The sequence below is a fragment of the Podarcis melisellensis genome (genome assembly GCF_964234715.1).
Source record: "Podarcis melisellensis genome assembly, chromosome: 10".
NCBI classification, from domain to species: domain Eukaryota; kingdom Metazoa; phylum Chordata; class Lepidosauria; order Squamata; family Lacertidae; genus Podarcis; species Podarcis melisellensis.
This window is the reverse complement of record NC_138542.1, coordinates 57,093,865-57,120,517: the sequence shown is the minus strand read 5'-3', so window position 1 is coordinate 57,120,517 and position 26,653 is coordinate 57,093,865. Positions and strand designations below refer to the sequence as shown.

The 26,653-nt window shown below is 43.9% G+C and overlaps 1 protein-coding gene across 1 annotated transcript in view; it reads right to left on the bottom strand.

The window, feature by feature from the left end:
• The window catches only part of TMTC1 (transmembrane O-mannosyltransferase targeting cadherins 1), a 145,079-nt gene that overhangs the window by 6,160 nt on the left and 112,266 nt on the right, over positions 1 to 26,653 (bottom strand). The window contains exons 12-16 of the mRNA XM_081926883.1: positions 23,037 to 23,180; positions 15,138 to 15,246; positions 8,444 to 8,546; positions 1,864 to 1,999; positions 1,330 to 1,474 (exon numbers count right to left, since the gene is read on the bottom strand). Coding sequence (XP_081783009.1) covers positions 1,330 to 1,474; positions 1,864 to 1,999; positions 8,444 to 8,546; positions 15,138 to 15,246; positions 23,037 to 23,180 — 637 coding nt within the window. The remainder of the gene's footprint in view (positions 1 to 1,329; positions 1,475 to 1,863; positions 2,000 to 8,443; positions 8,547 to 15,137; positions 15,247 to 23,036; positions 23,181 to 26,653) is intronic.

Below are 26,653 nucleotides of genomic sequence, written 5' to 3'. Positions count from 1 at the left end.
GCATTCTGTGTCATCACAGGAGTTTATAGGATGATTTTGCAATTCTATCAGAACGCCTCACATACCGATGGCAACTAATCAAAAGCATCTCCCAAAACGATACCTCTGACATGATCGGTCTCCCTTTTTCTCTTTTACTGAAGAAGAACAGGATATTTTAATGCTCTCATCACCACAGAGGGGTGTCTGTGGAGGGGATATATATATTCAAAATGTCCAGCCAACCAGATTAGTAGCTGGGTTCCTACTGAGGATATTTGGCAAGCCAACGTGACAGTGATGTGGGATTGAGGAGTGGAGTGATCATTTTGTGGTATTATGGCAGCGGACAAAGCTGCATTGCAACTTTTGAATAAATGTTTACTTTAATTTTTAAAAATCTTTTTTTAAAAAGGGGGGTGACTTTCCAGTGAGTGAGCACTGCAACACTGGAACCTCACTGGATAAGATGTTACCATGGAGGAAGCCACACACCTCAACTCAAGGGGAGGGCACCAGAGCTGGATGATAATAATCTGAACCCCTGGCTGGTTTATATGGGAGCAGGCCATTTTTCAAATGCTCTGGTCTTAGCCCATTTAGAACTTTAAAAGGCTAATACCAGCACTTTGAATTGAGCCCAGGAGTAAACTGGCAGCCAGTCAAGATCTCTAAGTACCAGCATTACAGTTGTCTAACTAGCTGCTGCCAGGGCATTGATAATTGTAGTCAGATCACTTCTCAACATCAGCTTTGGGAAGCCTGGACTCATATAAGCCTTCCCTGTTCCTCTTCCAGCATGGCTGGAAGGAAGAAATTAGAAGCTTGCATTTTTGTTAGAATGACCACAGTTTAATATTACATCCAAACCATAAGTTGTGGTTAATTTTAACTATGGTTTGTTGAAACAAGCCAACTTATTAAGCTATAGTCTGAAGTTGCTTTGTTTCAACAAACCATAGTGACTATTAGCCACTGTCTGTGGGGTTCGAACAACACAGCAAGCTGTGCTTAACTGAAAACAGAAGTAGGAGTCTTCAAACTCTTCTTCATAGTCGTGCCAGAAGAAAAGTGGGAGTGTACAAACCCAAGGCTTGGGGATGGCTCATTCTCATAATTCAAAACCATGGTTTGGTGGTACATCTAAACACTCCACTTCCTCTCCCAGACCTACAGTAACTGCAAGTGGAAGCAACTGCAAAGCTGAAATCCACTGACCTTCACAGAGTCAGGAGTAGAGGAACTGCTCCTTTGACATGGAAGGACAGTTGCCCTTGCTATGGTTCCAATGGTCAGTATGATATAACTCCCCCTCCTCTGCCACACACACACACACACACACACACTCACCAGAGCCAGCCGAGTCTCCTTGTTGGATGGTTGAAGTGCTGCAGCTTCCCTGTACACCTTTAAGGCGTCTTCATATCTCCCTGTGTTATAATACAGAGCTCCAAGAGGAGACAAGATTTCAGCCTTCCGTGCTACTTTCAGTGCCCTAAATGTTGGCAACGAAAAAGAGGGGAGCAGTGGAAACAAGGAAGCAAATAGCAAAACAAATACACAAGCAGTTATATAGGATGCTGCCTTCTATCATCATGATCGCTACTCCCCTCGCCTATTGATGCCTTTCTTGTGGCTTTACTTCCATGGCAACAACTACATTATTCTGCATTTCAGGAAATAACCCAAACTACTACAGTTGCAATAAATGGCATGAGAAAAGTGCATTATGAAGTTATTACTTACATCATTTGTTCAGAAAATTGGCATTTACATTTTCCTTTGTACATATCTGGGATTTCTTACAAATAGATGCCTTGAGCCCCCAAAAAGGAATTTGACACTATAAAGTGGCACACACATCCCCATCCTGCCTTGCCTTACCGTTTGTACCAAGTTTCAGCATCTTTGTTCTGCCCCAAGGAGCGGTACAGCCTGCCGAGGTTCACCATGGCCACATGATGACTGGGGCTAAGCTGAATGGCCTTCTGGTAGTGGGAAACTGCAGTCTCTGGAGATCCTAGGAAATAAAGAGGGTTTGGTTACGGCTTCTCTTTACATATCTTGCAAAGCTATTATGGATTCTGTTCGTGCTCATATATTTGGGAATGCATATGAAAACCAACCACACCTTCAAGAAGAGTCTGAAAAACTGTGTTCTTCAACCCTAGGTCACCTGCATCTCTTGCATTATTTGTAGAACGTTTTAAACCCAGCTTTCCTACAAGGCAACCAGGATGCCACACATAGCCTTCAACACATAGCAAGGGACTATGAGACACTGGGCAGGGAGCTGAAGAGCTGCGTGGAGAACATGGAGAAATGCTATTGGGTGACAGAGAAAAGGCGGAACTACTCAACACCTACTTCGCCTCTGTCTTCACCCAAAAGGAAAGTGATGCCCAGCCTGGTGATAACAGAATAAATGATGTAAGGAGAGAGCTGAAGCCCAAGATAGGAAAAGAGGTAGTAAGGGAACATCTAGCTACTTTAAATGAATTCAAATCTCCAGGGCCTGATGAGCTGCATCCAAGGGTACTATAGGAGCTTCCGGGTGTAATTTCACAGCCTTTGTATATTATCTTTGAGAATTCTTGGAGAACAGGCAAGGTTGCTACAGACTGGAGGTGGGCAAATGTTGTCTCCATCTTCAAAAAGATGAAAAAGGAAGACCCAGACAACTACCGACCAGTGAGCTTGACATCAATACTAGGGAAAGTCCTAGAACAGATAATTCAACAGTTGGTCTGAGAGCATTTAGAAAAGGATGCTGTGATTACTAAGATCCAGCATGGGTTTCTCAAAAATAAATCACGCCAGACCAATCTGATTTCTTTTTTTGATGGAATTACAAACTTGGTGGATCAGGGAATTGCTATGGGCATAGTGTATCCTGATTTCAGTAAGGCATTTGACAAAGTCCCCCATGAGGAAGCTGGTAAAATGCGGGTTGAACGAGGTAACTGTTAGGTGGATTTGTAGCTGGTTGACTGATCAAACCCAAAGAGTATTCATATACAAAGATTCTCCAAATACACACAAACATATTTATCCTCACAACAACTATGTGAGAGGTTAGGCGGAGAGATGCTGATTAGTCCAAGGTTACCCAACTTAAGAACCTTCAGAAAAGCCTGCTGGAGAAGGCCAATAGCCCAGCAGCCCATTCTCAAGTGGCCAACCAGATGCCCATGGGAAACCAGCCAACAGAACATGAGCAGAAGAGCCCTCTCCCCTCCTGTGGCTTCCAGCAACTGGTATTCGGAAGCACTGCTGCCCCCAACCGTGGAGGTAGGCCATAGCCTTCATGGTTAGTAGCCACTGATAGCCCTCTCCTCCATGAAAAGAGAAGAGCTGTCATAGAAGAGTGGGGATTTGTACATGAGACTTAAGTGCAGCATCCCTAATCGCTACACCACACAGGCCAGCCTAACTGACCCCATAGGGCTAATGTGGGGGGGGGGAATGCATTGTTCATGGAAGTTAGTGGGGGTGGAGATTGCTTGCTCAAGGTTACCATCTGCACTTGGCAGAGGTGGTCTTTATTTATGATGTAAATAAAAGTATAACCTGCTCCTCTAACGATGCTAAAAGAAGCTTGCAAGAAAAGCTTTTTTTTCTTAAAGACACTAACATTTTTTTAAAGACACTAACATTAAACAGGAAAAAACAAAACAGCACAGTTACAGGTATTTTATTCCTTCTATCAATAAATAGATTAGTTTGGTCTAAAGTGTCCTTTCGTGGCAAAACCTAAGACTGTATTTATGCATCTCCACAGGGTGGAGCTGCTTGACTGTATTTTTCATGGACAGACGTGACAGATGAAATTTTGGAGAAATCCATTACAGCAGAGAAGAAGAGAGCAAGAGAGCGCTCAAGCTGTGTGTAAACTGATTAAGTAGTATCATTCATCAGTGTCTTATGCTTAAAAAAAAGCCAACAACCCACAACCGATGTGTTGATGTTAATTTCATCCTGCAGAAAAGTGACAGATTGCTAGCCTTGGGAAGCAAACAGCTATTTAAGATAAATTTTGTACATGAATCTACTGCCTGTCACATGGAAACATCTTCCACAGCAGTATGCATACATAATCTGCATGTGAAATGCAAATAAATACATCAAGGTTAAAAATAACCAATGTTTAAGAATTGTAAAATAAAAGGGGGGGGGCGCCTCTTGTTAATTTCACTTTATTTGAAACTTTCAGTCATGCCCTCAAGGCCAAAGCATATTTACAGTGATTCAAGACCCTTCAGCTGTTTTATTCACGGCAAACTCCCATCTCTCACAGCAATAGAATCACAGAATTGTAAAGTTGGAAGGGACCCCCGAAGGACCATCTAATCTAGTGTTTCCCAAACTCGAGTCTCCAGCTGTTGTTGGACCACAACTACCATCATACCTGACTGCTGGTCCTGCTAGCTAGGGATGATGGGAGTTGTAGTCTAAGAACAACTGGAGACTCAAGTTTGGGAAACACTGATCTAGTCCAACACTCTGCTACACAAGAATATGCAGCTGTCCCATATGGGTATGAAATCTCAACCTTGGCGTTATCAGCACTACACTCTAATCAAGTGCGCTACCCAGGTCAATCTAGACGACTGTAATGAACTCTTACCTTGGGCTCCCCTTTGTGCTTACCTTCAATGCTAGTCCTGTAGAGAGCAGACCTACTGAAATTAATTATCTTAAGTTTGTCATGTTTATTAACATCAATGGGTCTACTCTAAGTAGGGGTAGCACTGAATACCACTCTGAAGCTGCAATGGTTACAGAACGAAGTGTCTTGCCTCTTGGCAAGAGTGCTAGGAAGAAATGCCGTCTGTGTCTATTGTACCTGTGTTGGTGTTCTGTAGCTTTCAGGATATGAACTGTGGTTCTGGTTTTGATTATAAACCTCTAAATGTCTTAGCCCGGAGGTTTTTATCCTTTTTGAGTCCACAGCTCCCTTGACCAACTACATTCTTTCTGTGGCACCCCTGTGGGGCTGAGGAGCCCAATTATGTCACCCTTTGCCTGCAGAGCCAGCAGCCCCTCACACCTTTCCAAGCTCTCTCCCTTGTGGAGTGCTCCCTCAGCCTCCTCTCTTATCCCCTCTCCTTGGGACTTCTCAGGGAAGCCGCCGCTGCCCCCCCCCCGGTCTCTGAGCTACCCCCTCCCCAGAGAGAGGTGCTTCTTCACATTGTCCCACAGGGGCTTTGGAAGCACCCCCTGGCCAGCCCCAGAGGCACCATTCGCCTGGGAAGCTTGTAGCCAGGGCTGCTGGAACAATCAGTTGTGCAAGCCTTTGGGAGGCAGAGACACGAGAGGGAATCAGAAGAGGGAGGGAAGGAAAGAGGGACAGAGGCCAGTGTTGCCCATGGCACGCCTGGTGCAAGCTACTTCGACTTTACTTATTTTATTTTTATTTATTCATTGTGCTTATATTCCACCTTTATCTCAAAGGAGGTCAAAGTGGAGTACATGGTTATCCCCCCTCATTTAATCACAACAAGAACCCTGCAAGGTAGGGTCAGGCTGTTTGTTCCGATTCTGCATTAAAGAGTGGCCTTACCTGGGGGAAAGCTAAGGGGCAAACCAAAACAAACACAAGCACTTGGACACTGACCGGGAAATGGCTAGAAATGCAGAGCAAAGTTAAGTGTGGACTCATCAAGAGTATCTCTTATACAATCCATCTGAATACTGAATCCATGTAACAAGAGGAATGTACAAAAGAATTACCAAGTGTTTGGAGTTCAAGGAGCAAGTTAAACCTGAGCAGCTTCTGAAAGCAAATTAAAATGTTCCTGGCTGAGCCACAGTTAAGCTAGTTAAAGCTTCATATTATTGTAAGCATTTTATCTCAATGCCTTAACTTGCGGTTTTGGAAGAGTCGGGGTTGACAGTGACAGGCCTCTCAGTCACCTCCGCTGGCAGGAAAGCTCAGATGGCAACAGAAAGATTTGTCACAATCCCCAGCACTTTTAATTGCTGTGCTTTCCCCATGTGCTGTCAAAAGCGTCTTTGGGGAGCGTGGGAGCAAGGAGATATATGACAGTATGAGGGCAAAATTGAGTGAGAGACATATTCCTCAAACCGTCCGTGTGTTTCTTATGCCGCTGACTTTGGAGACGATGCTAATAATCACAGTCCGTGAAAGGAATAAAAATGGCCCCTTTTATCACCTATCCAGGCTTCCTGAGGCAAGGCTGTGCATTCAGCGGGCTTTTCAGAAAACTACTTTTTATTTTTCTAAATTTAAAGCGCTGAGATTCTCTACCCTGACCTCATCCAAGACCTTTGCAGAGGAGAACAGACTTGCAGCCTAAGGAGCAGGTGCCTGCCCTCTCGTGCAGAATGCAGATCAAGGCAAAGAGGAAGAGTTTCTCCCAGCACAGAAAAGCAACTCTGGCACTGCTTGGTGTCCAGGGGCTATTCTGAGGCTACAATAAGCTGCCTAAGAGGAGGAGAATGGAACGAACCCCAACAAAGTAGGGATATTAAAAATACATGTATAGAAAACATCTATACTACATTTCTGTCTAGCAAAAAATAGAAGACAGCTCATTTCATTGAGGTTAGGTTTCAGAATGGGTGAATTTTTTATTTTATTTAACACAATAAGAGTAGAAGACAGAGAAGGCGGTATTATTCCAAAGTATATGTGTGCCAGGATGAATCTGGGGAGGTTTTGGATCTGCTGGATCTAAAGTTCTCCCATTTCCTCAAATCCTACCCCCAAAACCCACCCAGGAATAGGTTTGAGGGTGGGGAAATACAGCAGCGTTAAAGCTGGCATACTTCTTTTCCCTCTGGCTACCCCATCACTAGCATATTCTCTGGATGGTGGGAAACTGGCTGGACACAAGATTTGATTGTTCTTCTACCACAGGGTGCCTGTCACCACAATACAAAGGCAGCAGGATCACCAAAATTTACTTTTCCTGCTGTGGCTTTCAGAAGTGTTAATATGCACCTTCTCCCTTATTTTATCTCTGAGAAATGCTTGCTGCAGCAGTTGGAAGCCCAGATAGTTATGTAACCTTCCCTGTCAACAGCTCAGCCAATTGTCTGAAGTCTGTTTTGGAATGGGCAACCTGAGAGCCAAAAGCAGTGGCTTACTTTCTTGGTCCACTATTCAAATTCAAGTCAATGTATGACGTGCCATTTGCAGTGACTACTTCTATTATGTTTGTGCCAAGAAGAGAACTGAAGCTACAGAAGCTGGATCTGAAAGACTCTGCATTCTGCCACGAGTCCTTTGCTGAGAAAACATACGTGCCTCCTTTTCCAAGTCACAGCATTTGTGTTTGGACAAAACAAGCCCACTGCAAAGCCTGGTTTTCTTCTGTAGCAGCTGTACTCTTCCTCTAGGAGCTGATGCGCAATTCTGAGCCACCACTGAGCTGCAGCAGGAAAGCCTGGGAAGTGGCCGAAGCATACATGGTTTCAAAGAGGTCATAGTGCATCACCATCAGGATATGGCAGGCAACCCTTTGGTGGCCCAGACAGAAAGCAGGACAACACTCTGCTGGCTTGAAAAGACAAGCAAGTACCAGGAAGGTTGCCAGCTGGACATGACTGCTAATTGCAAACCCTTCCAAGCGCACTTCCAATGACCACCCGATGTGGATGCTGACTCATGAATTTATTCATTTGCAGTGTGATCCTATACATGCCAATCAGAAATATGCCCCCACTGAGTTCAATGGAACTTACTCCCGGGAAAGTGCGCATGTGATTGCTTGGCTGGGCATAAGCCCTCTTGAACTCAATGGTGCTTTGTTCTAAAAGACATGCACAGGTTTACACTGTCAGGTACCTAGGGTTTTAAGGACCTTAATGTCTAGTGCTCACTGCACACCTGCCCTGATAACCAGCTATGCATCTTTCTGCAGGTGGGAGGGACTATGCTAACACAAATACACACACCATTGTAAAGGTTGGGGGGGTAGGATTGGACTGTTACAATTCTTCTCCTTTCATTATGCTTGGCCTCATTTACCCTCCCTGACATTTAATCTCTCTGGTTGTGGTGAACCATTTGGGTTCATTTACAAATGTCCGTGACATCACCAAGTCACATGTAACACTGCAACATCACAGACAAAACCGGAATGGTCACTGCAGTTAATCAGCGGGAGGTGAGGGCAGATGAGGGCAAGAGGGAAAAGAAGGAAAATGCAGAAAAGGAGCAGCAGCTGACCGGGGAACAAAAGGCTGCTGAACAATTTTGAAGTAATTCGGGCATGGTTGCAGCAGGTATCAAAACTGCCAAAAATGGGAAGAACTTTTCAACACATACAAAAGTTAACTAAAGACAAATTGAGTCGTTTTGGTTCATTTTCACAGATGGCAACAAGAATGGGCATATTCGCTTTCGGGCACTTCGAATTACACAGATTAAACTAATTGCCCTCTTGGTTCAACCAGAATATATCTAATCACCCCAGTGCAGTATGTATGTACTTACCTGTGTCTACTAAGAAAACCCCATAGTTATTGTGCAGATCGGAGCTCTCAGGACAGTTCTCTATTCCAGCCCGGTAGACTTCCTCTGCTTCTTTTAATTGGTCCTTAACACAAAGAGAGTTAGCAAACGTGGTTACCCAGAGGGCTGTCAGCCTCGCTACTCATGGCTACATGTACATTTCTTTCACGGAAATGCTTATGGGCTTATTGGGGAAGGGTTCAGGATATTTCCTTCTGAATGCATAGGAGACTGCTTGAGAATGTTATGCAAGCCGTTCTGAGCTCTTTGGAGAAAGAGCAGGGTTGCCATATAAGAGACTGAAGTACATTAATAGCACTGATGGAAACATAATGTTCCCATGAGAACAGAAGCTCCTGTGATATGCTCGAAGGTGAGCATGATGCTGCCGCTGCCCCAGATAGGCTCAAGAACAGAGGGAAACGCTTTCTGCTTGCATGGCAGCTGCGCCTGCACTTCAAAGAACAGTGCGCTGTGAGGCATAACGCTGAATCATATCCATGAAAGGGTATGCACTCATCGGGGTCAAGAAGTAGGCAGGCAGGTGCTGTGTGAGATATCATCATCACACATGGTGAGCTTGAGAATAATCTGAGGCCACAGGAGAGATTTTCACAGCTAACCTGCATATATTCTAGATAGGGGCATATGATGTGCTAAAATCTTTTGTATTTAATTGTGCTCAGATTTTTGAATCTGAATTATGCAAACTGAGCACATCTGTACATTTAAGGATTTTACAGCATTTATTCTCCTTCTGTTAATCTTCAGGAGGGACAAAAGCTTTGGGAGCTGCTAGATCCTAACAAGGCACAAAGGTCTTCAGGACACAAGGAAAATTGGCTCTTGGTGTAAGTGTACCACTCTGGAGTTTTGGCAGAAAATAATTATTTTTTTTTTATAAATATTTTATTAGGTTTTTAATAAACAAATTTCCACTTTCAAATACATACTTCCATGAATCCAATGGACTTCCCCCATCTCCCGAGCACTGCATTCCCTGTATAACCAAAACCTCAGCAATTTGTTGACTTGTTTTGTACATAACAATATATCTTCCATTTTATCGTGTTATCTGATGTAAACATTTCGATACAATTGCATTAATTTTTAATTTCCACACAATAAAAATATTTCGTTACCTCACTTCTGTCTTATAGTGTCTTATTTATCAATTCAGAAATTTGCCGATACTGAAGCTATACCTTCCTAGAAAGGAGCATTTTTTAACATTCATACAACTTATAATGCTTTTTCAAATAGCCCTTAAAATTTTTCCAAACTTCCTCCGTTTCTTCTTCTCCCGAGTCTCGAATTCTGCCAGTCATTTCAGCCAACTCCATATAGTCCATCAGCTGCGTCTGCCATTCTTCCAATGTGGGTAGATTTTGTGTCTTCCAGTGCTTTGCCAACAGAATCCTCGCTGCTGTAGTAGCGTACATAAAGAAAATTCTATCTTTCTTGACCATCCTCTGGTCTACCATGCCCAGAAGGAAGGCCTCCGGTTTCTTAGGTAAGGTGAATCTCAGCACCTTTTTTAGTTCATTATGTATCATTTCCCAGAAGGCCTTCACTTTCGGGCAGGTCCACCAGAGGTGTAAAAATGTCCCTTCCTCTTCCTTACATTTCCAGCATTTATTGTCAGACAGGTGATATATCTTTGCAAGCTTGACTGGGGTCATGTACCACCGGTATATCATTTTCATAATGTTTTCCTTCAAGGCAGTACATGCCGTGAATTTCATTCCGGTGTTCCATAACCTTTCCCAGTCTTCAAACATAATGTTATGCCCCAAATCCTGTGCCCACTTTATCATAGAGGATTTGACAATCTCATCCTGTGTGTTCCATTTAAGCAGCAAGTTATACATTCTCGAAATTAGCTTGGATTTTGGCTCAAGCAACTCTGTTTCTAGTTTCGATTTTTCCTCCTGAAAACCCACTTTTTTGTCTGCTTTAAAAACTTCCTGAATTTGAGCATAATGCAACCAATCTCGCACCTTGTTTTTTAACTTTTCCATACTCTGTAACCTCCATTTATCTCCAATTTTTTCAATTATTTCCCAATATTTAGGCCAGTGGGCCTCCATATTGAGTCTTTTACGTGCTTTGGCCTCCATCGGTGAGAGCCACCTCGGAGTTTTACTCTCCAATAAGTCTTTATATTTTGACCAGACCATGAAAATTGCCCTTCTGACAATATGGTTTTTGAACAATTTATGAACTTTAACCTTGTCATACCACAAATATGCATGCCACCCAAAAGCATTATCAAATCCCTCCAGGTCAAGGACATCGGTGTTCTCCAATAAGATCCAATCCTTCAACCAGCAGAGGGCTGCGGCTTCGTAATATAACCTCAAGTCCGGCAGGGCAAACCCCCCTCTTTCTTTCGCATCTGTTAGTATTTTAAACTTTATTCGGGGCTTTTTGCCCTGCCAGACAAATTTGGATAAATCCCTCTGCCATTTTCCAAAACATTCCACCTTATCCACGACCTGGAGGGACTGAAACAAAAATAGCATTTTCGGCAATACATTCATCTTTATGGCAGCTATTCTGCCGGCAGAAAATAATTATTCATTTCACAATCCATGAAAACTCGGCAGAATGGAACTGGGTGGGTTCACTCATCCCAAGCAAATATATTTGTTTTATTTAAAAGCATTTACATGCAGCTTAGTATTTCAAAAACTTCTAAGCAGTGTACAGTTTAAACAATATACAATTAAAACAAAAATGCAACTAAAACAGCAATAGAAAAACACATAAAAGCATATAGAGGCATTGCAGACATGTCAAACAGGGTCCAGTCTTACAGGCCAGGGAAAGCCTGGACGAAAAGGCAAATCTTCCCAAGATAGTTTTCTAAATTGCTCATCAGAGAAGGACCCAGACATAGATGAAAACGTTCCTGGTTTAGGCCCCAGATACTGGTGTTGGCTACAACATGTTTCCTAATTTCCAGTGCGGAAGCTGCATTGGCCTCTTGTAGCTGTTTCCTGCACGCTTTTTGTTATATTCCTCCCCCTCAGGGATTTTTAAAGCACCCACACCTCACAGCTCTTGTGGCCCTTTAAAATGCACTACATGAGCCTTCCATCTTTGCTTTGCCATGGTTGCAGCAGGGAAGCTTGAGATGCCACACCTCCGAGCCCCTGCTTTGCAAGCAGAAGGTCCCAGGTTTAATCCCTGGCATCTCCAGTTAAAGGACCAGCTATCAAGTTGTGGGTGAGTCCTCTAGTTGGGACTCTGGCCGCAGGAGACAATACTGGGCTAGATGGATAACAGCTGGAAGGCAGTGTCCAATGCCCCTTTGACTCCAGAAGGCGTTTTCTGCAAAAAAATCTGCATGAACTGCAAACAATGAAGTCCCCAAGTCTCCACCACCCCCATTTACATTGCCTGAATCATAATATTGTAGTTTTCAGGCCTCAATAATACAATATGCTTCTGAAGGAGGATTCCTGCCTAAGGCATCCATTTTGGCTTCATTAAAAAGCAAAGCAAAACCTCATTTGATTCTAGATCAGGGGTCAGCAACCTTTTTCAGCCGTGGGCTGGTCCACCGTCCTTCAGACCATATGGTGGGCCGGACTATATTTTGTAGGGAAAAAATGAACGAATTCCTATGCCCCACAAATAACCCAGAGATGCATTTTAAATAAAAGCACACATTCTACTCATGTAAAAACACGCCGATTCCCAGACCATCCATGGGCTGGATTAAGAAGGCGATTGGGCCGCATCCGGCCCGCAGGCCTTAGGTTGCCTACCCCTGTTCTAGATCAACCAGAGACACAAGGTCAGCTGCCTAATGCCAGTATACAACCAAATCAAGCACCGCCTTCTGAACATCTGATGTCTTAGGCATTCCAATGAGAACAAGTTTCATTGGGTTGGGGGACCCAGAAGAGAAACAGAATTGTAGAGTTGGAAAGGATGATAATCATTTGGTCCAATGCAGGAGTCTTTGGCCCAACACAGAGCTTGAACCCACAACCCTGAGATTAAAAGAACTCATGCTGAATAGCTCAGTTGGCTTGAGTTTGGTGCTGATAATGCCAAGGTTGCAGGTTCCATGCCCGTAAGGGGGAGCTGCATATTCCTGCATTGCATGGGATTGGACTAAATGATCCTCAGAGGCTCTTCCAACTCTATGATTCTATGCTATCTCTGAGCTATCACTATAATGCTTTGAATTCCACAAGCATCACAGAGAAGCGGCTTTTCTTAAAGGTACAGAATCTTCAAAAGCAGCGAAGTGCTCGCAGTTAAGTTTGGGGCTCACTACAACACTGGCTTGTGTAATCGTCCTCCCTTTGCAAGTCTGCTCTCATTTAAAAATCACCTTTCGAGGGGAGGACAGGGTAATTACGCTGACTTACAGCCCAACTCCCTTGAGCATGGAACATTAATCTTAAGTGCCCCTTTTTTACAACTACTGGAGCAAAGGAACGTCAAGGCTCATTTTAGATTCTTACATTGCAAGGGGAAACGTGCCATGCAGGATCAACTGAATCAATCAGAAAGCTCCCTCCTCCTCCCTTTCCCAGATTATAATAAAAATAAATCCAGAACCCACAATTAATCAGTCTGCTTACTTCATAGTAGCTGCAGAGAGTGTGACTTCTACCGCTTGACCTGATCCTCCTGTTAGTCTGGCAGCGTGGGAGCGCTAGTAGCGCTGCTGCTTCGTGCGCCCCCAGGTAACTTGCCAAGCCCCACACCACGCAGAAGGAGCCTTTGCTGCAGCTCCTGTGCACTCCCAAAACTAACTCAGTCTACCAAGGGATGGCATTAGCAATAGGGAGGAGTCAGAGCTGCACATGTTGCTAGAGTGCAGCCTCCCCAAATCTGGTTCCCTCCTGGACTACAACTCCCATCAGCCCCAGCCAGCATGGCCAATGGTCAGGGATGGTGGGAGCTGCAGTGTAAAAAAAAATATCTGGAGGGCACCACGTTGGGGAATGTTACCATGGTGGAAGGAGAAGAAGTGCATCAGTGATTCCCATCCCAGTGGGTAGTAAAAGCATCAGATCTAATAAGACATTGGGGCTCCCCTGTAGCTACTGAGAGAAGATACTTTCCTCATCTATTTACAACTGAGCCAATGCTGCTCCTCCCACAATGTGGACACCATGTTCACATGCTACAAAGTTGTGGGGAAGGACCTTTCAATGGTTCTGGGAGCAATGGCAACCCCAACCATGAGGGTCATCCAGTTCAGCCCCCAAAACCCTGAGATTAATAGTCTTGTGCTCTACCGACTGAGCTATCCACTTGCAGCACATCTATTGCCCTGGACCATTTTTAAAATTAAAAGTTGATGAGTCAGTGAAGACCCGTATATTTTATTTATTGATTAAATTTCTATATCGCCTTTCATCCAAGGATCACAGGGTGGTTCACAAGTGACCCAAACCTATGATTCTAACAGTTCACCAAACTATTCTTTACTGATGCTTTATGTTATTACCTCCTCAGATGAGATAATGTCTTGAGGGAACAGGCAGATCGAGAATGAGCCTCTCCTATTACCTTTTCTATCGTTGTTGCAGACAAGAAGTTTACTGCTGCTAGGGGACAACTGTTTTTGACTCGCAACCTCTTTGACTCAATATTAGTTATTGCTCTAATGGCCTTATGACCGGTGCTCCACAGTATTGGAAATCCATACTCTTTAAGTCTGTTGTCACTGAGAGCAATTAATTTCGTTTATTCTCTGGAGGTGGTTCAAAATGAAGACAGCCTTACTCATGCCCCACCTGCAAAGAGGAAAAATCAGTATGCGGCACTGGCTCCCAACTCTGCATGCGATGATAAAGCAACCCAGCATCAGAATCCCAAAGGCAAAGCCCTGGTTTCCTTATCCTTGCACTATTTTCCATATGGCCTTATCAACCTACGTAGATGTAACAGTATACCTACAGTGAATGAGAGAAAGGATGCCTGCCTATGACTGTGCTTTTATTGACATAAGCATTAATTTCCCATAAGTAAACACAAATAAATGAAAGCATTTCAGAGATGCTTCCGACATGTTTTACATATTTGCAAAATGGGGCACCTGCCTCATTGGGACAGGCAAGAGGTATATCTTCAAAAGTTGTACGCTGTTTGCCAACCCTAACACTAATCCTATAACCCTTTGCATACACAAAGTCCACATTCAGTCCCAGGTATTATCTAACTAGGGCTGGGAAATATTCTCTTGCCGGATATTGCAAGTCTGTGCAAATAGTACTGAGATACATGAGCCACAAACGACAGCTTCCCATGTTGTACGTGCAGCAAGGAACACATGAATGTGCCTAACATCCCTTGGCGTGCATGAGACTTTTGGTGGGCGATTATTCAAGTTTAGCAGCTGTTGCCTCCACAGCTCCATGCCTTTCCTGAGCAACAGAATAGAAAAAAATTATAGGATACGGAGGGGGGACCACCAAAATATAAAATGCATCATTTTTACAGGTGGTATAATTCAGGCACAGAAACTGACACACAACTGGGGCTAGGTTAGTATAGAATTGCCTTCATTTTTAACAATTTCATGGTTTTTTTCCTGCGTGGAAAGTAGACATCTCTTATCACAGGCATGTGTCCAACAGGGCTGAAAATTAGCATTAGTATACAGTACAAAGCATAGGTGGTGAACTGGAATGGAACTGGTTACCTGTTCAGCCAACAGTGAAGCAAGGCTGGAATAAGCATCTGCAAAATCTGGTCCATACTGAATGGAATCTCTCAGTAAGAGAACAGCTTCTTCCTTCTTCCCCCAGGACCTGTAAGTCATAGGAATTTGGATGGGGGAGAGAGAATGCAGTTCTCTTAACAACTTTCTCAGCTCACCAATTGATTAAAAATACCGTTAACAGACTCGAAAGTGCCTGTCTTCTCCTTTTCAGAAAGGGCTAGATAATTAAATTTTCTTCTATCGAGCGTCTCCTGGGGCAATATCATATTGCACAGCCTGACAGCACAAAGAGGAGTGGGAGCAGCCACTGGATATGAGCTACGTTGTGGTGCCTTGGCACCTGCTGGCAACATTTTCTGTAGCCTGCTGGGCAGCACATGCAATCCCTACAAAAGCCCCTTCCCTCCCTTGTCAGCACTTCTTTCCATTTGCTATTGTATCGGGGCAACACAAATCTCCCAGGGAACCTGAGTGAAGCAAACCAGGCTGATGGAAAAGTCAAAATACTGGAGGTGGAGGGAGAGATGAGGATCTGTATAAGGAACTTTGTGGTTCTCACTGTGAATCGTGCAACCCAATCCTCTCAGTTTCTGACTGGTACTCCAGGAAGGAGGCAGAAGGAATCGTTTTTCTCTACTTCTGAAACTCCACATAAACTAGAGATGCTTAGCAGTCTAATTTTGCATGCTGGTTCTCCTTATGTGTTCCAGTGTCATGCTGGGAGGAAGAGGACCACAGTCAGCTGGGTTAGTGTCATTAAAACATATAGCTAGTCAAATTGCACATCGTGCATTTAAAGCAAATTTATATGGCTTCTCCCAAAGAATCCTGAGAATTGTAGTTCACCTATCATAGAGCTACAATTCCCAGCACCCACCACAAGCTACAGTTCTCAGGCTTCTTTGGGTATCTGGGATTAAAGTTAGACTTTATGACATATATGTGGTCGAAGTTAAAAATGACAGCCCTGTGCCACCTCCTCTCTTTTCTCTGTAACATTTTATTAATAAAGAATACAGAATTATTCTGAGAATGTGACTTCATCATGCTTCACGTGTTTTGTATTACTATAGACATTACTGCGGGGGAGACACTGGGCAGCTGCTTTCGGAAGCAGACAGGCCTCTCTTGTGTCCTAGCCTCAGTACACCTGCAGCCGCCATTTCCTGCTTTAGAAGGAGTGAAACTGAAACAGAAAACATTGTGCCCAGCTATGCAAATAGGTCAACTTATATACATCGGAGCCTAATGCATGTAAATATGACAGCAAAGGAAAACACGTTGAAAGTCATATACTGCCAAGTGCAAATGTTTAACCTGGGAGGGGGAAGTTTGTGGTTTCTTTCAGATGTTCATGCTAACCTTAGCTAACAGCTCCAGATGCTGGCGGAATATTGATGTACTGTGGAAAAAGGAGCTGGCAGGCCCAAAGCACGCTCAGTAATGACAAACCATAGTTTATTGTTACGATTAAATGCAGCTAGTGTCATTTTGATAAACGCTAACTCTACAAGGATCCGGTGTAGGATGCCTACCTTCTTTTGGCTTTCTACCTGTTCCAAGTTATTACTGTCCATAAATTCCACTGTGGTCCACCTTTTAAAAAATCAGCTGCAATATTTGCCTTCAGAATTGAAGTCCCTGAGAAGGGCAAACTACAAATTGCTTAGTGAGACCTGGGCCTCCCGTGAATCAGCAGGAGACGGCTCAACAAATGAAAAGTTCCCCAGAAGAACTGATTAAGGAGCACACTTGCCCTCTGGGAGCCATTAGCTTTAATATCTTGGACTAAAGTCATTTACTGGTAGTGTCTCTCTCCCTCTCTACTTCTGACTCCCATATCTATAAAATCAGCACAGGGCATGGTAAGCTCAAACAGGCCCCATTTTTTTTTTTCATGTCTGAGGTTGCCATAGGGAAAAGCAGGGATATAAAAGTGAAGAGAGGAGCATGATGAAGCTCAACAGTAATTGAGGAAATAATGAGAGGGAAATGGCACTGCTTCTGTCACTGCCTGCCCATGCCGCCATCTTGGCTGCTCATGACTGAAGAGAATAATATGACATTGGTCTCCCTACCGATTGTCTCCCAGTCTGTGTGTGAGGAAGGCTTTCTAAAGTTAGATGCAAACATGTGCAAACAAAGCACTAACAGGCATGTAAAGGAAAATGGCTGAGGGAATCATTTTGAGTGTTGAAGTGCCCTTCTGTTCAGCCATTTTCCCTCCATCTCAGCTGTCTTAGCTTTATGGCATACATTTCTGTGTAATGAGCAGTCTTCCTCTCAGACTTCCAAAGCCAGGGATTTTACTCCTTGAGGGCCATTTCCCAGAGCGTATTTTAAACCAGCTGGAGCAGGCTCACAAGCAACTCCCACATTTAAAAAGGCAACAAGGGAATGGTGTGTGTGTGTGTGTGTGTGTGTGTGTGCTGCTTCAAGAAAAACTATATACACTGATGCTTCAGCGAAACATTTCCTTTCTTAGAAGCTGGCCTGTGTGCATAGACCCTTCCCATACCTACTTCCAAAAAAGAGACAACTATGCTGGACCATGTCCCTTCATCTCCTGCTTCCAATGTAGAATATGGGAAGAGGCCACAGTGCAGTAATAGAGCATATTCTTCTCCTGAAAAAGGTCCCATGTTCAGGCCCTGGCACCTCCAGTTGAAAGGATCCAGTAGCAGGCGAGAGGAACGACTTTTGCTAGAGAACCTGGGGAGCCAGTCTTTGTCAGAATGGACGTACCAAGCTGGATGCACAAATGCAGAAAGTACAAGGCACCTTCCTATGTGGTTTGCTTTGAACCAACTCACTTGCTCTGCAGGTTCTCTTCAATGTACTACTCTTTGCTTGTAATGCTTTGTATGTACAAGGGATGGGAATAGGGATGGGAATACAGAATAATCCTTTCTCTGGACAAGCGGCTGCGCAAGGAACCTGTGGCCCTCCAGATGTTACTGAACTACAACTTCCATCAGCCTATATCCCCTACTTTATACTTACAAAATAATTGTTATCAGAAAATTAATGGCACACTGGGGTTTCCTGTAAAGTACAGACAACACACCTGCATCTTTAAACACCCATGGCTCAAGCAGGTGCAGATACCTGGTTGTTTAACACATGGCATATCACCTACATTTTCATGATGGACTACCCAGAACAGTAATGTCTGTTGCATACATTTTCATGATGCATAAAATCAGGGGTGCACTCAACAACACAGACAAGCTATCATCTCTTTTTTTTTAATAAGCTGGGAAATTTAGAGGATCATATTTGTGGCTTTGCAAATATATATTGCCCCACCACAACCACCACCACTCAGTTTTACATCAGGGGCATTTCTTTCTTTTTAAAGCAGCAGGTAGCTAACCTACTGATCTCCAGAAGCTGTGTGACTCCAACTCCCATCAGCCCCAGTAATCATAGTCACTAACCAGAGGTGATGGCAGTTGTAATCTAGCAACATAGGAAGGACCATAGCTTAGGCACCTCTGGTCAACAACAGTTGCTTTGGGGAAGGAATGCCACAGTACAATATTGAAACTAACTTATCAAAGCCCTTTCAAATGAAGGCGTATGCACCTTCCCCTATCCTGCTGAATAATGAAAGTTCAGCTAACTTGTCAATTTACAGATCATCATCTGAGGCCCTTCCTCATGCGCCTCCTCCACGAGAGGGTGGCAATAGGAAAACGGGCCTTTTCTGTGGTGGCCCCCTGCTTGTGGAATGCACTCCTCCGGGAAGCTTGCCTTGTGCCTTCATTACATATATTTAGGCGCCAGGCAAAAATATCCCTCTTCTCCCAGGTCTCTATGGCCTTTTAAACTGTTTTTTTTTGGGGGGGGATTTATTGTTTTTGTTTGTCACCATGTTATGTATTTTTCTGTTTTCATACTGTAAACCACCCTGTGTTCCTTGGATGCAGGGCGCTACAGAAATGTAATAAATGAATAAAAATTCAAATTAAAGCATCTGAGGTCACCGGCTTGAGTATCTGTGGAACATTTCAGTGACATGGAAAGTTGATGACTGCTCTGCCAAAAGATTTGGCAAGAGTGAAGGAAATGCCAGTATCAGAAGTTAAAGGATTAAGAAACCCACTCAGCAGCAGTAAAAATATCTTTATTACCCACAGGCATGCTTCTTGAGCACCATGTAGTCCTCTCAATTATCCTCTTTTTTCTGTTAATGGCTTTTTTTTTTATTTGAACAGAGAACAATGTGCATTTTTAAAAGAGATAATAAAAAGATTATAGCATCCCTTATGTGGCAGCCTGAATTACATATGTTGCTCTGGCCCCATTCCAGACAGAGGCTCCATTTTAGGCAGAGAAGCAGCTGACATACAATTGCACACAATCAGTCATTACAATCAAGACTAGATAAATGTGGTCCAGTAGACAGGAAAGTTGGATTTAGATTCGGAAGTCTGCTTCTGCTACATTGGCTTGTTTGGACCTAACACTAAATTATGGTTTATAAAGTATGGGAATGAGCCTTGGGCTTACATGCTGGTGCAGTAGCTTACTCAAGAACAAACACTGGCCCATTTCAGACATAATGATAAAACATAGTTTAGCCACACAGGAACAAGCCTTAGAGTGACACCACTCTGGTGTGGTCACAAGAAGAAATTAGAAGTTGCCACTGCCTGGTTTCAATTAACCAGTTTTTCTTGTTACATCTGAACTGGGAATTCTGGTTAGTTTAAATTATGGTTTGTTGAAACAAGCCAGAATCATAAAGTGTACCTCCTGTCTGTGACCGAGGGATCTGCTGCATGGGGGGAGGGGGATCACTCAGAGTATGTGTTTGTTTCCTGAGGGCAGGATGTATATTGCAGGAAAACAAAGAACCTGGCTGGCTATACTTCCTACCTTCTCTGAATTTACTGAGTGACCTCCTGCCAGGAGCTGCTGGAGCAGCACCAGGAACCTCCAGATCTGTGCTCTGCTGCCCTATAAACAGTTCCCTGGGCTATGATACCTTTTCACAGTTCACTCAGCCCATCTTGTCTGTTGGATTTCCCTGACCTACTAGGGCTTCTAAAGTCTCCCACTGCCTGGCTGTTAGACCCGGCTCCCATAAGGGCACGCAATGGACAATCACATCAAAATAAGAGAAGGGCATCATCTCCTCGGGACGCAGGTGGCGCTGTGGGTTAAAGCCTCAGCGCCTAGGACTTGCCGATCGAAAGGTCGGCGGTTCGAATCCCTGCGGTGGGGTGCGCTCCCGCTGCTCGGTCCCAGCGCCTGCCAACCTAGCAGTTCGAAAGCACGTCCGGGTGCAAGTAGATAAATAGGGACCGCTTACCAGCGGGAAGGTAAACGGTGTTTCCGTGTGCGGCAGCGGTGTCACGCTGGCCACGTGACCCGGAAGTGTCTCCGGACAGCGCTGGCCCCTGGCCTCTTAAGTGAGATGGGCGCACAACCCCAGAGTCTGTCAAGACTGGCCCGTACAGGCTGGGGTACCTTTACCTTTTTATCATCTCCTCAGGACTGGAAACAAGCTGAGCTATTTTCTCTGCGTGAAAGAGTATGGTTTATTTCTAAGTCAAGCTGAATTTGAGTCACAGAAACCCTTGATCCCCCAAATCCCCACTTCTCCCCATAACACACGCCCAGTTAGGGCAGTAGCTCTCCAGCTATGGGGAGACAGAAAGAGGGAGGTATCTCTCTCACTTCCTCTCTATTCTGCTACTGACACTGCAGTCATAACAAGGAGCTCCTAGTGTGCAGGTGCATGCTAGGTGCACTACAGACACCTGCCCACCTCCCATCCAGACTGGAGCTGTCTGGGAGCTCCAGTAAGAGATGCTGAAATTGGAGAAGGCAGAGGAAACAGAAGCAGCAGTTTAATCAGAGAAAAGAAAGGGAGGCATGAAAGGGGACTCTGAGAAAGCAGGAAATTAATAGTCTTGCTGGGCAGAATGGGAAGCTGTGATTGCTAGGACTAAGCTACTAAAACTAAGTGATGTGGAATAAGATGGCAGAATTAACTGTAGCACTTCAGGTTGCAGGTGGAGGATTTTTATTTTTAAAAAGATGTTCAGCTATGAAAAGTTTCTTGCAAGCAGAAAACTAGCACAGTTAGGAGAATGCTGGTCTACAACAGGCAACCCCAACCTGCGGCCCTCCAGATGTTTTGGCCTACAACTCCCATGATCCCTAGCTAACAGGACCAGTGGTCAGGAATGATGGGAATTGTAGTCCAAAACATCTGGAGGGCCAAAGGTTGGGGATGCCTGGTCTACAACCTCTTTCCCTTCATTATGTCTCAGTTTTCTTCTTATGAAGTTATCATTTGGGGGGGGGCTATGCAACACTCAAAACTAGTACCCCCCTACCTGGACTCTCAGGTGATACAGTCAATTCTATCACATTCTGCTTAATGCACTGCTCTGGCCAAAGGTAAGGAGAAAGAACGACAACTAGTATTCTTTTACTCTTTCAAAGCCACTCAAACTTTGCTGAATATTCACACATAAGGTGCCCCCTCCTCAAGGGCATCCTATCTCAAAATCCAACAGAACAGAGAGCACTTTCTTTTTATTTTACACCAGGATGACCTTCTGCACTGATTCTCTTCCTCTTCACTCTTTATCACATAGGGAGGAAAAGAAAATGGCATCACAAGTTTTCTTAAGAAGAAAGCTGGAAACAAAGCCAAGGATTCGTAACACGCTTCCGATTTAAATGCAGTATCTAATTGGAAGACACAAGATCTACCCACCCTGGAAGAATGGCAGATGAAGGTGATGGACTATATGGAACTGGCGGAAATGACTGGCAGAATCCGAGACCAGGGAGAAGAGTTGGTGGAAGAAGATTGGAAAAAATTTAAAGACTATTTACAGAAATATTGCAAAATTAATGAATGTTAGAATGATGTTGGAATGAAGCTAAGTGGTTTTAGCAGTAATGTTACAAAGGAGTATGTAAAAAATGGATTGTTAACAGGTGAGAATGTAAAGTTATAATATATTAAGATAAAGGATTATGATAAAAACAAAGAGGGAAAGGATTTGCTGAATTTACTAACTGAACTGGAATACAAAAAAGGGAGGTGTGAGGAGGTCAGGGAAACAAGTAAATGAAAGATACGACATGGAAAAATTGATTTGTTTTTAATTGTTTTTTATTTTTCTGTATTTTGTATCTTTTGTTTCTTTTTTCTTTCTTTTTCTTATTTTTGTAATCTTTTTTGAAACTTTAATAAATATCATTTAAAAAAATGCAGTATCTAGTCCACAGATGGGCCCTAAGGCAAAACTGGAAAACTGGAAGTGGTTTTGTTTTCACTGCAAAAGGGGAAATGCAGCTTGCCAGAAATATTTTATCTGAAACAAATGTACTGATTACAGGGTAACTCTGTCTGGAAACATAGATCATTACGACTGATGGTTATCAGAATGCACATGGAAGCCAAGTATCCAAAAGTTAATCATAAACACAACTCCCTCAGTTCTGAAATTCCAAGTCATCTAAGCTCCATACTGATGGTGGAAGTTAGTGATATGCTTACAAAAAAGTTTGGGCATGCCCTCAGATGCAACATGGAACCTGCAGAGCTCCAGATGTTTCTGGACACCAACTTCCATCATCCCTGATCACTGGCAATGCTATCTGGGTCTGATAGGAACTGGAGTCTAGCAACATCTGGAAGGCTCAAAGGTTCCCCAGCATTGTACTTAGCAAAGAAGCGGTTGACTAGAAGTTGTAACAATATGTATTTGAATAATTAAGACTTACCTGGGGCTGAAGATGAAAAGGTTCTGAGGACTCAAACAAGGCAGTTAGACCTAGCTTTGATTTGCAAGAACAATTTCCCAATTTTAAACCTACAGGGGACTGAATGAGACCATAACCTACTTGAGCAGATTTCCAAGGTTGAAGAGGGCCCGGTTGTGCTGTGGATTCAGCTGAAGGGCTCTGCTGTAGTATTCCTTTGCCTCTGCCAAGTCTTTGGTCAATGTCCCAAGGTTGTTCAGGGCACTTGCATGACGTGGGTACAACCTGAGGGTACAAGAAGGAAGTTGGTTGTCTTGTTGTAAACAAAGGAGGCCATCAAACCCATTTCAACACAAGCCTCCACTCTTGCAAACCCTAAAGCTGTTCCAGCCCAGTTATTTCCCTGCTTCAGTGTGCAATCCCATACATTGTTCCTTGGAAGTAAATGTGCTCAATGGGGCTTAGTCCCAGGTAACTGAGCAGACGACATCAGCCCTTATATGCAAGTACAGTGGTACCTCGGGTTACAGATGCTTCAGGTTACAGACACTTCAGGTTACAGACTCCACAAACCCAGAAATAGTACCTTGGGTTAAGAACTTTGCTTCAGGATGAGAACAGAAATAGTGCGGCGGCAGCAGGAGGCCCCATTAGCTAAAGTGGTACTTCAGGTTAAGAACATTTTCAGGTTAAGAACGGACCTCCAGAACGAATTAAGTTCTTAACCTCAGATACCACTGTATATGAAAGTGAATAACACTAGTTGCTTGGATTCAACAGAAGACTGCAATTGCCTGCCATGTCCTTCTTGTGGACTTCTCATGGGTATCGTGATGGTCACTGGCTACTGTGCAAAGCAGGATGCAAGACAAGGCTGGCCTTTGTCCAGATGCAAGAGGGCTCTTTTTAAGTTCTTATGACATCAGAATGTCTGCTCCTCCTCTGCCACCATTGCCTGTTGGTGAGGCCCTCAGTATGCCCTCTCCCTCTGTGCTTGATCTAGGCAGCCACCCAGAGAAGGCAGGTGGAAGACGCTGTTCCATCTTGTCACTCTCCTCCGTGTTCACATGCTCAGAGAGGATGGGCTAGCAACTGGAATTTAGCAAGAGCAAGACAACAGGAAGAGAAGGCACAGCAAGGCTAGGCAGCTCCAGGGTTGGCAGCAATGATGGCAAGCCAAACCTAAGCTTCTCCCATTATGGTGCAGCGTTAGGTCCTTGACCACTGGGCATGCTGATTGGAGGTTGCAGTCCAATACATCTGGAAGGCACAAGGTTGGGGGAAGCTGCCCAAAACATCACATTTCAATGGAGTTTGCCAGGGGATTACTGGGGCTCCATTACTACTCTGCCTTTTTTTTGAAGGGGAGAGTCTGCCTGACGTGATCTTGCATCCCGATTATGGGACAAGATACAGCCTTCATTTTAATCTACAGCTCCGGTGCCTGAAAGGAGAGACAGCCTGTTTACATTTAAACCTGTCGGCTTTATTACGAAATACAGCTTTCGCATTTGGAGTCTCCCTGAAAACACACATGCGCGGGCACATGCACAACGGTATATATGTCACCGGTAATGGCAACCATCTGCAAGCAATATCTCTCTTGCTATGTATCTCATTAGGCACAAACTCCTCTTCGCTTCACCTAATCAAGTGCCAAGTGCTGCATTATTTATGAAAGAAAGCTGAATTTCATTAACACTCTCACTGGGGCATCCAGTTTTTTGTTTTATTTTTATTTCATTTTTTTAAAAAACCCAATCAGTTTCCCCATTTTTTTGAAATCCTAGGCATTTGCGTTAAGAACTTCCTCTCCTTCACAATTATAGCAAAAGGCTCAAAACAGTGCAATTCATTATGCCACTGGAAAAAGAAATGGAAGTAATACTTTAAATCAGGTTCGGCTTTGATTTCTGTACACAAGAAAAGCAGGATGTGGCGGGGGGGGGGGGTAAAATGAATTATTCAGAAGACTCCTTCAATGGTGCCACTGCAATTGTCAGGATAAATTTAGGCAGCCTGGCCTTGAACTATTAGAGGTACCACATACACTGCACAAAACCTCCAGTATCAATTATTGTCGCAGTCCTTCCCTCACCATTGTTGCTGGAGAAAAGAAGTCTCTTTGGCTGCCAAAGAATGGCAAATTGTAGCTTCAACACAAAAAAAAGGTGTCAAGCAGAAATGGATTTTAAATTTTTAGAGAACTGTTAACTGTTCTTCTATCTGAGACACTTAAAAGTTTCTTTCCATTGCTGTTTGACATCTCAGTTAAACTGGTGGCAGCAAGGCAATGCCAAACTCAACCAGGGTGGAAGGGAGAAAGGAGGAACTTGTTGCCATGGATACCATCAAGCAAATATGCTGTATAAATTCATCATTCATTTGTGTCACGACGCCGCTTAGGAAGCGCTGCAGTGAGGACGGGCTGTGGAACTGGCCAAAGTTTAAAGGAGCTCTGAATTTAGGTCAGAAGCCAAGGCTAAGGTTAAAAACAAATGCTTATGAGGTTGTCAGTTTTCAATGGTGAACAAGTAGTTTAGGCTGGAACTCAGGCAATGGGCAATATCCAAAGCTGGTCTGCAGAAAAGGGCAGGAACACAGATAAGCATACAGTGGAGTGGAACAGTTAACTGGTATTGCAATGTTAGGCAATAAGAATAACAGAACTGTAAGAATGGAAGGGATTCCCAAGGGTCATTTAGTGGGGTCATGTGGGGCTTTGGAGTACGTTGTCAGCAATATGCTGATGACACACAGCTCTACATCTGCTGGTGAGGCAGCGGAAGTGCTGGACCAGTGTCCTGCCTCTCTAATGGACTGAATGAGAGCCGACAAACTGAAGCTCAATCCAGATAAGCATTGAGGCACTGTCAACGGGTGGTTCCCTAGTTTGGATAGAGGGGAGACTGCGCGCTCTTGATGGGGTTACTGAAGTAGCAGTTATGCAGCTTGGTGATACTTCGAGATCCATTGCTGTCACTTGAGGCTAAGGTGGCCTCGGTGGCACAAAGTGCTTTCCAACAGCTTGGATGACCCAGCTGCTCCCCTAATCTGGACAGGGATAACCTAACTGCTGCCGTCTATGCTCTGGTAACCTCTAGGTTAGATTACTGCAACATGTTATACGTGGAGCTGCCTCTGAAGACGGTTCGGAAACTTCAGCTGGTGCAGAATCCAGTGACCTGGTTGCTCATGAGGGCAAGCATGAAAAGGGAATAGAGTAGCCTTCTTTACTCCATCCTTTTTGTGTAATGACAGGGATTCAGAAATGTAGCAGTAGCATGCCAGATATTGCAAACCTGTTTTCATACTAGCACTTTTTAGAAAAGAAAACCAACAAGGAAGAAAGCAAGCAAGCAAGCAAGCAAGCGCAAGAATAAGAAACCCATTCATTCACTTTCGGGTGCTTCCAGACAGGGGTTTGATATTGTAAACAGCTTGTTCAGATATTGCAAACAAGACATTGGTAGAAGACTTTTTTAAACATCGGATTTCCCCCAGAGAGGAATATTATGGATTAAACAGAGGAAGACACAAGCTGACATTTTTATGCCAACAATGTTGGATGAATGCTGCAAGAAGAAAATTTTATGCATGAGGAACATCCATCCCAAAATGAAAACCCACCTGAAAGCACTCTTTATGTTAAAAAATAGGCAGGTGTTTGGATTGGGTGGAGGGGGGTCTGTTTAAAAGCTAATCAGAAAAAGAACTGGGTAGGGCTTCTATGGAAAAAGTAGTTTTCTTATACTGGA